Source organism: Bufo bufo, chromosome 1, assembly GCF_905171765.1.
Source record: "Bufo bufo chromosome 1, aBufBuf1.1, whole genome shotgun sequence".
Taxonomy (NCBI): Eukaryota; Metazoa; Chordata; class Amphibia; order Anura; family Bufonidae; genus Bufo; species Bufo bufo.
Window position 1 is genome coordinate 13183028 of NC_053389.1, and position 12974 is coordinate 13196001.

Sequence of the window (12974 nt, forward strand, 5' to 3'; positions counted from 1 at the left end):
ATACAAATTCTAACAGTCTATTCAGTAGGACTATCAGCTGTGTATCCACCTGACTTCTCCTCAACGCAACTGATGGTCCCAACCCCATTTATAAGGCAAGAAATCCCACTTATTAAACCTGACAGGGCACACCTGTGAAGTGAAAACCATTTCAGGGGACTACCTCTTGAAGCTCATCAAGAGAATGCCAAGAGTGTGCAAAGCAGTAATCAAATCAAAAGGTGGCTACTTTGAAGAACCTAGAATATGACATATTTTCAGTTGTTTCACACTTGTTTGTTATGTATATAATTCCACATGTGTTAATTCATAGTTTTGATGCCTTCAGTGTGAATCTACAATTTTCATAGTCATGAAAATAAAGAAAACTCTTTGAATGAGAAGGTGTGTCCAAACTTTTGGTCTGAACTGTATGCACTCTCCCTAGGAAACTAGACCTGAGACCCAGAGAATCACTATCTCTAAGAAACCTGTTCAAGTAAAACATCTCTACTTTACAGTAGAAAAGGAAAGAACTAGAAGGCTCAGAATCTCCACAGCAGAGCATGGAGTCAGTCAGTAAGGTATTTGCTGTTTAAGGCTGATGGAAACTTTACTGCAGTGAGGTCAAGAACACCATTGTGTGGTCCGCAAAACACAGATCCCCAAAAAACAGATGACATCCATATGATGTCCGTGTTACATCCATTTTCTTTTGCGGACCCATCATAACAATGTCTGACCTTGTCCACAAAACAGACAAGAATAAGCCATGTTCTTTGTAAAGGGTCTGAATACTTACGTCCAGGCCAAATTTAAGTTTTTCCTTTAAAATAAATTAGCAAACATTTCTAAATCCTGTTTTCCTTTTCTCCTTATATGGTAGGTTACTGAGTGCAGACGGATGGCGGGAAACTAATATTTTTTTTTTATCTTAGCACAAGGAGCAACATAACAAAATGTGGAAAAAATAAAAAGGTCTGAAGACTTCCTGAATGCACTGTGAACAAAAAAGGTGTCACTGAAAAATATAACTTATCCCTTAAAAATACCAGTCGTCATATGGCCGTATCAACAGACAATAACAAGTTATGGTTCTCTATATGTGGTGACACAAAACTAAAAATATCCCAAGGGCAGTAATTCCAAAATAACCTTGGTCTCTAAAGGGTTAATATTACAATTTTTGTAACACGTTTTCTTTCCTTTCAGATTTATATCATATACTGGAACTGGACCTGATCTGATGATGAATGGGACCATTTGTAACTCCTCAAATAATAACAGCTGTGGAATCTTTAATTACATTGACATCTCGCCATATAACCCTTATGATTACTATTTTGTGTTCTTGTGTTTTTTTTTTTTACTGGGAACTATAGGAAATGGTCTGGTCATCTGGTTCTGGATCTTCAGGATGGAGAAGACCGTCAATGTGATCTGGTTCCTCAACCTGGCGATAGCTGATTTTATATTTGCACTGTTTATTGCTTTCATTATTGTAGACTTAGTATTTCTGAATGACGGGCCACTTAGTAATTACTCGACCATGATCACCACGTTTGTAATCTATCTCAATATGGTGGGCAGTGTCCTCCAGCTCCCAGTCATCAGTGTAGACCGCTGTATCTGTGTCGTATTCCCGGTTTGGTGTCACAATCACCGGACCAGAAGATTGGCTCTGATTGTTGTCCTGATCATTTGGATTTTTTCTATTTCTTCACAAATAATTGATTTCTTTGTATTGGATGACAATCATAACTGGGAACCTATTGTAAGGTTTCTCTTTTTCTTCCTTCTTCCGTTCATTGTTATCGTCTCATCTTACACAATCCTTATCTTGCGCATCAAAGATAAAAGCATCATCAAATCTTCCAGGCCTTTTAAGATCATCGTAGCCGTGGTCATCGCTTTCTTCATTTGTTGGTTCCCTTATTATTTGTTTGACCTTTTGGATATAATTACATATACAAACATCAATGTCTATGAAGCTGGAATGAAAATTTGTACATGTCTGATGTATTTTAATTGCTGCATTAACCCCATTCTCTACGTCTTTATTGGTCAGGATTTCAAACAAAAATGTTGTGGCTCTTTCCAGGCTGCATTTGAGAAGGCCTTCAGAGAAGACATGGGCCAGATGAATTTCAGGGAGAATTAACAGTGGAGCTCCTCTGGACTCTGCTGATACCGACCAATACGAGTGTTATATGACCATGTAAATGAGGTGTCTCATCAAGATACCTCCTGTCCTTATGGCATATACAGGTGAAACTTGAAAAATTTGAATATTCTGCAAAAGTTCATTTATTTCAGTAATGCAACTTAAAAGGTAAAACAAATGTATGAGCTAGACTCATTACATGTAAAGCGAGATATTTCAAGTCTTTATTTGTTATAATTTGGATGATTATGGCTTACAGCTTATGAAACCCCAAAGTCTCAATCTCAGAAAATTAGTATATTACATGAAATCAATAAAAAAAGGATGTTAAATAGAAAAATATAGGACCTCTGAAAAGTATAATCATGCATATTTTACATCAATTACTGCCTCAATGCGGCGTGGCACAGATGCTATCAGCCTATGGCACTGCTGAGGTGTAATGGAAGACCAGGATGCTCCCAGGTTCCTTTTTTTGCGCTCAGATAAATGGTTACCTTTGTTAGACAATCCCTTTAACAGTACAGTGAAACCTCTCCAAAAGACCCTCTCTATGAGACAGCCACCCTCCATCTGGACCATAGTTTTTTGTCTTCTGTGTCAATTGGCTTTTTCTTTGAGAGGATCACCACTCTAGAAGACCATCTTCACTGAAATGTAGTTTTTTTGCCCCAAAGGGGTTTCTGGATTATTTTTCTCACTGTAGACTGTATTCACACTTGTGGTGGTGGCTCTATTTGTGTAAACCCATCAAATTCTATGGCAGGAATAGTGCTACATGTCATCAAAATGATGGAAACCGCAACTGATCCACCGATGGACCTCATTATAATTCTATATTGTGTCGGGAGCTGGTGACATCTGGCTTCTTTAATGACTTTGCATGTGACCAGCAGCTTATTTTTTTATTTTCCTGACGATGGAACACAGATTTTCTTGAAACGCTCTTGTCACCATTGTACAGAATTAAAGGGGTATTCCGTTTGTTACAAGTTGTCCCCTATCCACAAAATAGGGGATGATTATTAGATCGGCGAGGGTTCTACTGCTGGGAGCCCCATTGATTACGTGAACGGGGGTCCCGTATTCCTTGCAGCCCCCTGAAAAGAACGGAGTGGTCAGTCGTACATGCGCATGGCTGCTCCATACATTTCTATGGGAGTTTCGAAGATAGCCGAGAGCTGTACTTGGCTATTTCCGGAGAACTTTCAAAGAAATCTTTTGAGCGGCCGCACATGTGCTACTGGGTGCTCTGTTCTTTCAGGGGGGCTGTAGGGGTACGGGGCCGCCGTTCTCATAGTCCTACCACTGGGTCCCCCACCAATCTAATAGTTATTCACTATCCTATGGATAAGGGATAACTTGTAACAACCAGAACACCTCGTTAATGATACATAAACCGAGCTAAGAACACCGCTGTGTAACATACAGACTGATATCACATTTCTCTGCATCTTCTGTTGTAAATTCTCAATGTGTCATTTGTATTGTTTGAGTTTCTTTCCTCATCGCACCTCTTGTGGTGTGATCTGTGTATGATATACATTCTCTGGTTTTGGCTCATTGTAATCTGTCTCTTTGGTGAAATACGAATTACATTGCAGTGCTGGTGTTCTGAAGGTGTCTCCTAAATGAGATTTATAAAAGTTGTTTGAGAATGGAAAAAAGTCTGCTTTTTTTATTTCTTTTTTGGAAAACAGCATCGCCCTTGTCTATAAGCTGCAACTCATCCCCAATCACTTGAGTGCCCCTGTTTCAGATAGGCCCTTCAAAGGTTGTTCCATCTGGACACTTTTCTTAGAATAGTTTTGGCTTCTCTAACTACAAGTAATCAGCCGTCCTCACCAGTGGAAGCTCTGTACCACTACTCAAATCTGCTGTTTTTACCCCCATATCATAAATGGTCCTGCTGACTCCTCCAAAACATGAGCTCCTCCTTACTAAACCCTTTGAAATCAAGAATAACTAGCAGGACTGGTGGTGGGTGTGGGAGAGCGGACCTGACAATTGTTTAGGGCCTGAATCTCTAGAAGGTTCCAGAGACAATTAACTTTCCTCTGTAGCTGAAGAACTTTTCTGTCTGTCACTACTTACATGTAGAAGTTAAACGCGGTCCTTACATTGTTAAAACTCTAAACAGCTGGATCAGCCTAGGCCTGAGCTTTGAACAATGCGACCTGTGCAACTTCATGAAGGAGGTGTGGACCCTGCGAGGTCTCTGCTCCTGTGACTGTATAGGAGTCCTGTGCACACACCGAGGAGACTGGAGCAGAGGCAGCGAAAGATTTAGGCCTCATGCACACGGCCGTTGTGCGCCCCTGGCCGTATTGCGGCCCGCATACGGCAGGTACGCAACACACGGGGCAACGGCCGTGTGCACCCCGCATCACAGATGCGGACCCATTCAAGTGAATCACGGAGATGCAGTGTGGAACGGAAGAACAGATCGGAAGCACTACGGAGTGCTTCCATGGTGTTTCTGTCCGTGCCTCTACACCATAAAAAAATAGAACATGTTCAATTTTTTTGCGGTGTGGACGGATCACGGACCCATTCACATTGCCCGTGCATTGGGGACCGCAAATTGCGTTTCCCAATGCACGGAATAGATGCACAACGGCCGTGTGCATGAGGCCTAACAGGAAGGTCCACTCACAGCCCAACCCTGGAGGTGACCTGTAGAATATAGAAGAGGATAAGTGGCGAAGCAATACCTGTTCATACAGTAAATAATGTGTGTATATGTATATACTGTATACCTGTATGTATGTATGTGTGTATATACAGTAGGTATATCTCTCTGAGAGACTAAAGACCCCTTTACATGCCTGATGTAACAAGCGATTGTTGGACTGGTGCTCATCAGTGGAGGAGACACATTACATACAGCCATACAGCGATCTTCTCCACAGTATATGGAGCAGTGATCACTAATGTCATTGTTTGTCCCCATACAGAAGCATTCCTTCCTGACAATCGCCTGCTTTACATCTCCATGCAGCGATCTCCTCCACAGTATAGGGAGCAGTGATCACTAATGCCATCACTCATCCTCATACAGAAGTGTTTCTTCCTGATAATCTCCTGCTCGTCAGTGGAGGAGACACATTTACATGCAACAGTCTCCTCCACAGTATGGGGAGCAGTGATCACTAATGCCATCGCTCATCTCCATATATAGTACCCCAGAGTGGGCACTACCATTCATACACACTGCTACTGTCTCTAATGGCTAACAAATTATGTCATCTGTGCATTTATTCCATGTCCTCTTATACTGTGCATTTCTAATATTGCTATGTAACTGTTATGTATTGTATCTCATGCACTGTGCCTGGTTTTCCAGCAGGTGGCAGTGTATCTGGCAGAGAATGACCTTTAGATAGAATCGAACTTACCATTCCATTCTCCCCCTTTTGGGCACAAGTGGGCTAGTCCTGATTCCTACCAAGGGAGGGGTTGCAGGGAGCTATATTTAGTTGAAAGTAGAGTTGAGATGGAGTGGAATTGAGAGTTGGAGAGAGAAGAGACATGGCACAGTGAGAGGAGCTCCCTCCTCCTGCAGCAGGAGTCTTCCAGGGAAAGCAGCTCATAGACCATCCCCGACTCCTTGCAGTATATAGACTGAGTATTATGAGGGGGTCAACGGGGTCAAAGCACTCCACTCAAAGGTACCAGAATTTCTAAAAAGCCCAGATACCTGAGGAAAGATACAGGTTAGTACAGCAAAGAAAGTTAAAGTAAAGTGCCCAGGTCGATCTGCCAGTGCACCTCAAAACCTGCTGAAACCAGAGAAAGATCAAGTATTGTTTGGATGCACATTTATTCAAGTAAAACTGGTGAACTTTATCAAGCCTGGAATGGGTCTCGATCCGTCCCGGCTGCCGCACGGACGTTGCCCGTGCATTGGGGACCGCAAATTGTGTTTCCCAATGAAAGGAATGGATGCACAACGGCCGTGTGCATGTAGCCTAACAGGAAGCTTCACTCAGAGCCCAACCCTGGAGTAGACCTGTAAAATATAGAAGAGGATAAGTGGCGAAGCAATACCTGTTCATACAGTAAATGATGTGTGCAGGCTGGGACTGGCCCACAGGGGTACAGGGGAATCCCCTAGTCTCCCACTCCCTGCACAAGTGGTACATAACACAGTAGACTTACTGCACTACATACATATATTCAATGTACTGTACAGCACCTCAACCAGTCTATTTTCATATACAAAACTTGTTAGATTATTTATTATATTTGAATGTATCCGTAGAGTGGGCCCCCAAAATAAATTTTACTGGTGGGCCCTAGGCACCCCAGTCCAACAGTGGATGTGTGTATATGTATATACTGCATACCTGTATGTACAGTGGGGGAAATAATTATTTGACCCCTCACTGATTTTGTAAGTTTGTCCAATGACAAAGAAATGAAAAGTCTCAGAACAGTATCATTTCAATGGTAGGTTTATTGTAACAGTGGCAGATAGCACATCAAAAGGAAAATCGAAAAAATAACTTTAAATAAAAGATAGCAACTGATTTGCATTTCATTGAGTGAAATAAGTATTTGAACCCCTACCAACCATTAAGAGTTCTGGCTCCCACAGAGTGGTTAGACACTTCTACTCAATTAGTCACCCTCATTAAGGACACCTGTCTTAACTAGTCACCTGTATAAAAGACACCTGTCCACAGAATCAATCAATCAAGCAGACTCCAAACTCTCCAACATGGGAAAGACCAAAGAGCTGTCCAAGGATGTCAGAGACAAAATTGTAGACCTGCACAAGGCTGGAATGGGCTACAAAACCATTAGCAAGAAGCTGGGAGAGAAGGTGACAACTGTTGGTGCGATTGTTCGAAAATGGAAGGAGCACAAAATGACCATCAATCGACCTCGCTCTGGGGCTCCACGCAAGATCTCACCTCGTGGGGTGTCAATGGTTCTGAGAAAGGTGAAAAAGCATCCTAGAACTACACGGGAGGAGTTAGTTAATGACCTCAAATTAGCAGGGACCACAGTCACCAAGAAAACCATTGGAAACACATTACACCGCAATGGATTAAAATCCTGCAGGGCTCGCAAGGTCCCCCTGCTCAGGAAGGCACATGTGCAGGCCCGTCTGAAGTTTGCCAATGAACACCTGAATGATTCAGAGAGTGACTGGGAGAAGGTGCTGTGGTCTGATGAGACCAAAATAGAGCTCTTTGGCATTAACTCAACTCGCTGTGTTTGGAGGAAGAAAAATGCTGCCTATGACCCCCAAAACACCGTCCCCACCGTCAAGCATGGGGGTGGAAACATTTTGCTTTGGGGGTGTTTTTCTGCTAAGGGCACAGGACAACTTATTCGCCTAAACGGGAAAATGGACGGAGCCATGTATCGTGAAATCCTGAGCGACAACCTCCTTCCCTCTGCCAGGAAACTGAAAATGGGTCGTGGATGGGTGTTCCAGCACGACAATGACCCAAAACATACAGCAAAGGCAACAAAGGAGTGGCTCAAGAAGAAGCACATTAAGGTCATGGAGTGGCCTAGTCAGTCTCCGGACCTTAATCCAATCGAAAACCTATGGAGGGAGCTCAAGCTCAGAGTTGCACAGAGACAGCCTCGAAACCTTAGGGATTTAGAGATGATCTGCAAAGAGGAGTGGACCAACATTCCTCCTAAAATGTGCGCAAACTTGGTCATCAATTACAAGAAACGTTTGACCTCTGTGCTTGCAAACAAGGGTTTTTCCACCAAGTATTAAGTCTTTTTTTGTTAGAGGGTTCAAATACTTATTTAACTCAATGAAATGCAAATCAGTTGCTATCTTTTATTTAAAGTTATTTTTTCGATTTTCCTTTTGATGTGCTATCTGCCACTGTTACAATAAACCTACCATTGAAATGATACTGTTCTGAGACTTTTCATTTCTTTGTCATTGGACAAACTTACAAAATCAGTGAGGGGTCAAATAATTATTTCCCCCACTGTATGTATGTGTGTGTGTATATAAGGTAGGTATATCTCTCTGAGAGACTAAAGGCCCCTTTACATGCCTGATGTAACAAGCGATTGTTGGACCGGGGCTCATCAGTAGAGGAGACACATTACATACAGCCATACAGCGATCTTCTCCACAGTAAAACTGGTGAACTTTATCAAGCCTGGACTCGGCTTATTCTCCACCAACTACAACTAATTTCTTTGATAGCAGCGAAACCTAACCCTGGGGAGGGACAGTATCCAGGTAGGAGCACCGTGACACTCAGAACTAGTATAGCAGCATCACCACTCAGCATTTCCTACACACTGGGACTCTGATCAATGCCTGAGGCAGAGCACATTGCACATAGAGAAGCATTCCTTCCTGACAATTGCCTGCTCGTAAGTGGAGGAGAAACATTTTCATGCAGTGATCTTCTCCACAGTATAGGGAGCAGTGATCACCAATGCCTTCACTCATCCCCATAGAGAAGCATTCCTTCCTGACAATCTCCTACTCATTAGTGGAGGAGACACATTTACATGCAGTGATCTCCTCCACAGTATAGGGAGCAGTCATTACTAATGCCATCACTCATCCCCATGCAGAATCATTGGTTTGTTCGTTCATCAGGTAATCAGCGGCACCTTTACACCAGCAGATCTGTGTTTTTTTTTGCGGATCTATTGTATTCGTCTATCCTTGTCCGCAAAACGGACAAGAATAGGACATGCTCTATTTTTTGGCGGGGCTACGGAACGGACATACGGATATGTATAGTACACAGTGTGCTGTCAGCATTTTTTGCGGACCCATTGAAATGAATGGGTCCACATCCTATCCGCAAATAAACTGAACGGACACGGAAACAAAATACATTCATGTGCATGTAGCCTTATTATAATTATTAAAGCACAATTAATTCCATGGCGCTGTACATATGAAATAGGGTATACAAAAGTAATAAAAAAACAAGTATGCAGTGTCCCACTGTGTATCAGTAGTGGTGCCCTGTAACTTTAAGCATGTCTTTGTATGCCTTATATCTATGTAGCTGCAAATTCCTAATAACAGGCTGGTAAACAACACTACACCCTAGTCACCACTAGATGGTGCTGCTGCATTCTCATATAAAAAGGACAGGCTAGACACAGGAAGTTAGTTCTAAGGAGATGAGTCTAGACCAGTTATGAGGAGAGTCAGATGAAAGTCCAACATGTAGCTCCCACTTTAGTCCCCTTGGCTCTGGCCAGGCTGAGGGAGTTTGTAGGAGAAGATATCAAAAGCTACCTAGCACAGACCAGAGTAACCGTGGATATAGAGCAAGTCTAGTGGAGATAGTAGCAGTTTTAGCTTATGGACTCCACAGCACCAGTGATCGGAAGAAGCTTCCAGCACCTGGACACAGCCTAACAACTAAGCGCAAAGTTGTTACCACATTCCTCTAAGGACCATGTGGATCTGTTTCTGATGGCAACCAGTACAAAGAATGGAGCAGAAGTTGGATGTCTGCCGTTAGGAAGAACTGCCCTGTAGGTTGCAGAAAACAAAGTAAGAATTATGTTATATCCAGTACCTGGCTGTTAGCAAGTGGACCAGTGACCTAGTGAACACAGATAGAAGACTCTGCTACCAGCTAAAGGAAGCCTGTTAGTACCACACCTGATCCTGTTAGCACCACACCTGATCCTGTTAGTAGTGATGAGCGGCAGGGGTCATATTTGAATTCGCGATATTTCGCTAATATTTCGTAGAATATTCGTTGAATATTCTCTAATTTGACTATTCGTTATATTCTACGATTTTTTTTACTCAAAAAATCGGCAAGGAAATTATCGTGTAATATGCAAATTTTCGTATTCGAATTTTTATTGCGAATTTTTTTAATATTATAGCACTATATTAGCTAAATTGCTCTATATTTGTTTTTTTCGAATATTCGCAATATTGCTATAACTTCGTTTTTTCGAATATTCTTAATATTCTAAAACAAGAATATATAGCAATATAGCGAATATTCGAAAAAAAAAACGAATATAGAGCAATTTAGCTAATATAGTGCTATAAAATTCTTTGTCTAATAGTTGTAATTTTTTTCTCATCTGAAGTTCAGATTGGAAAAAAAATTACAACTATTAAAAAAAAAGATTATAGCACTATATTAGCTAAATTGCTCTATATTCGTTTTTTTTTCGAATATTCGCTATATTGCTAAAACAAGAATATATAGCAATATAGCAAATATTCGGAAAAAAAAGAATATAGAGCAAAATTTGCAAACAACACTACTCCTAAAGTCAAGTATATTGCAGCCTTCTAATTGGCCCACAAGCTAGAAGCAGGGAAGGATCATGTGTAGAGTTGAGCGAACACCTGGATGTTCGGGTTCGAGAAGTTCGGCCGAACTTCCCGGAAATGTTCGGGTTCGGGATCCGAACCCGACCCGAACTTCGTCCCGAACCCCATTGAAGTCAATGGGGACCCGAACTTTTGGGCACTAAAAAGGCTGTAAAACAGCCCAGGAAAGAGCTAGAGGGCTGCAAAAGGCAGCAACATGTAGGTAAATCCCCTGCAAACAAATGTGGATAGGGAAATGAATTAAAATAAAAATAAAAAAAATAAAAATGAACCAATATCAATTGGACAGAGGTCCCATAGCAGAGAATCTGGCTTCACGTCAGCAGAGAATCAGTCTCTTCATGCCATAGCAAAGAATCTGGCTTCATGTCAGCGCAGAATCAGTCTCTTCATGCCATAGCAGAGAATCTGGCTTCATGTCAGCGCAGAATCAGTCTTCATGTCATAGCAGAGAATCAGGCTTCACGTCACCCACCACTGGAACAGGCCACTGTCACACATTTAGGCCCCAGCACCCAGACAGAGGAGAGCGGTCCCGTAACAGAGAATCTGGCCTTATGTCAGCGCAGAATCTGTCTTCATGTCATAGCAGAGAATCAGGCTTCACGTCACCCACCACTGGAACAGGCCACTGTCAAACATTTAGGCCCAGGCACCCAGGCAGAGGAGAGAGGTCCCGTAACAGAGAATCTGGCCTTATGTCAGCGCAGAATCTGTCTTCATGTCATAGCAGAGAATCAGGCTTCACGTCACCCACCACTGGAACAGGCCACTGTCACACATTTAGGCCCCGGCACCCAGGCAGAGGAGAGAGGTCGCGTAACAGAGAATCTGGCTTCATGTCAGCACAGAATAAGTCTTCATGTCATAGCAGAGAATCAGGCTTCACGTCACCCACCACTGGAACAGGCCACTGTCCCACATTTAGGCCCCGGCACCCAGACAGAGGAGAGGTTCATTCAACTTTGGGTTGCCCAGCAATATAATGGTAAAATGAAATTAAAAATAGTATTGAATGAGGAAGTGCCCTGGAGTAGAATAATATATTGTTAAGGGGAGGTAGTTAATATCTAATCTGCACAAGGGATGGATAGGTCCTGTGGGATCCATGCCTGGTTCATTTTTATGAACGTCAGCTTGTCCACATTGGCTGTAGACAGGCGGCTGCGTTTGTCTGTAATGACGCCCCCTGCCGTGCTGAATACACGTTCAGACAAAACGCTGGCCGCCGGGCAGGCCAGCACCTCCAAGGCATAAAAGGCTAGCTCTGGCCACGTGGACAATTTGGAGACCCAGAAGTTGAATGGGGCCGAACCATCAGTCAGTACGTGGAGGGGTGTGCACAGGTACTGTTCCACCATGTTAGTGAAATGTTGCCTCCTGCTAACACGTTCCGTATCAGGTGATGGTGCACTTAGCTGTGGCGTGGTGACAAAACTTTTCCACATCTCTGCCATGCTAACCCTGCCCTCAGAGGAGCTGGCCGTGACACAGCTGCGTTGGCGACCTCTTGCTCCTCCTCTGCCTTCGCCTTGGGCTTCCACTGGTTCCCCTGTGACATTTGGGAATGCTCTCAGTAGCGCGTCTACCAACGTGCGCTTGTAGTCGCGCATCTTCCTATCACGCTCCAGTGTGGGAAGTAAGGTGGGCACATTGTCTTTGTACCGGGGATCCAGCAGGGTGGCAACCCAGTAGTCCGCACACGTTAAAATGTGGGCAACTCTGCTGTCGTTGCGCAGGCACTGCAGCATGTAGTCGCTCATGTGTGCCAGGCTGCCCAAAGGTAAGGACAAGCTGTCCTCTGTGGGAGGCGTATCTTCATCGTCCTGTGTTTCCCCCCAGCCACGCACCAGTGATGGGCCCGAGCTGCTTTGGGTGCCACCCCGCTGTGAACATGCTTCATCCTCATCCTCCTCCACCTCCTCCTCATCCTCGTCCTCCTCGTCCTCCAGTAGTGGGCCCTGTCTGGCCACATTTGTACCTGGCCTCTGGTGTTGCAAAAAACCTCCCTCTGAGTCACTTCGAAGAGACTGGCCTGAAAGTGCTAAAAATGACCCCTCTTCCTCCTCTTCCTCCTGGGCCACCTCCTCTTCCATCATCGCCCTAAGTGTTTTCTAAAGGAGACATAGAAGTGGTATTGTAACGCTGATAACGGCGTCATTGCCACTGGCCATGTTGGTGGAGTATTCGAAACAACGCAACAGGGCACACAGGTCTCGCATGGAGGCCCAGTCATTGGTGGTGAAGTGTGTCTGATCCGCAGTGCGACTGACCCGTGCGTGCTGCAGCTGAAACTCCACTATGGCCTGCTGCTGCTCGCACAGTCTGTCCAGCATATGCAAGGTGGAGTTCCACCTGGTGGGTACGTCGCATATGAGGCGGTGAGCGGGAAGACCGAAGTTACGCTGTAGCGCAGACAGGCGAGCAGCGGCAGGGTGTGAACGCCGGAAGCGCGAACAGACGGCCCGCACTTTATGCAGCAGCTCTGACATGTCGGGGTAGTTGCGA

The 12974-nt window shown here is 43.9% G+C and overlaps 1 protein-coding gene across 1 annotated transcript; it reads left to right on the forward strand.

Moving 5' to 3' along the window:
- The first annotated feature begins 1396 nt into the window (after positions 1 to 1396).
- On the forward strand, positions 1397 to 2140 carry LOC120977027 (C3a anaphylatoxin chemotactic receptor-like). Its single transcript, XM_040408428.1, has one exon. It carries the CDS (start codon positions 1397 to 1399, stop codon positions 2138 to 2140), a length of 744 nt encoding a protein of 247 aa, XP_040264362.1.
- Positions 2141 to 12974: the final 10834 nt, after the last annotated feature.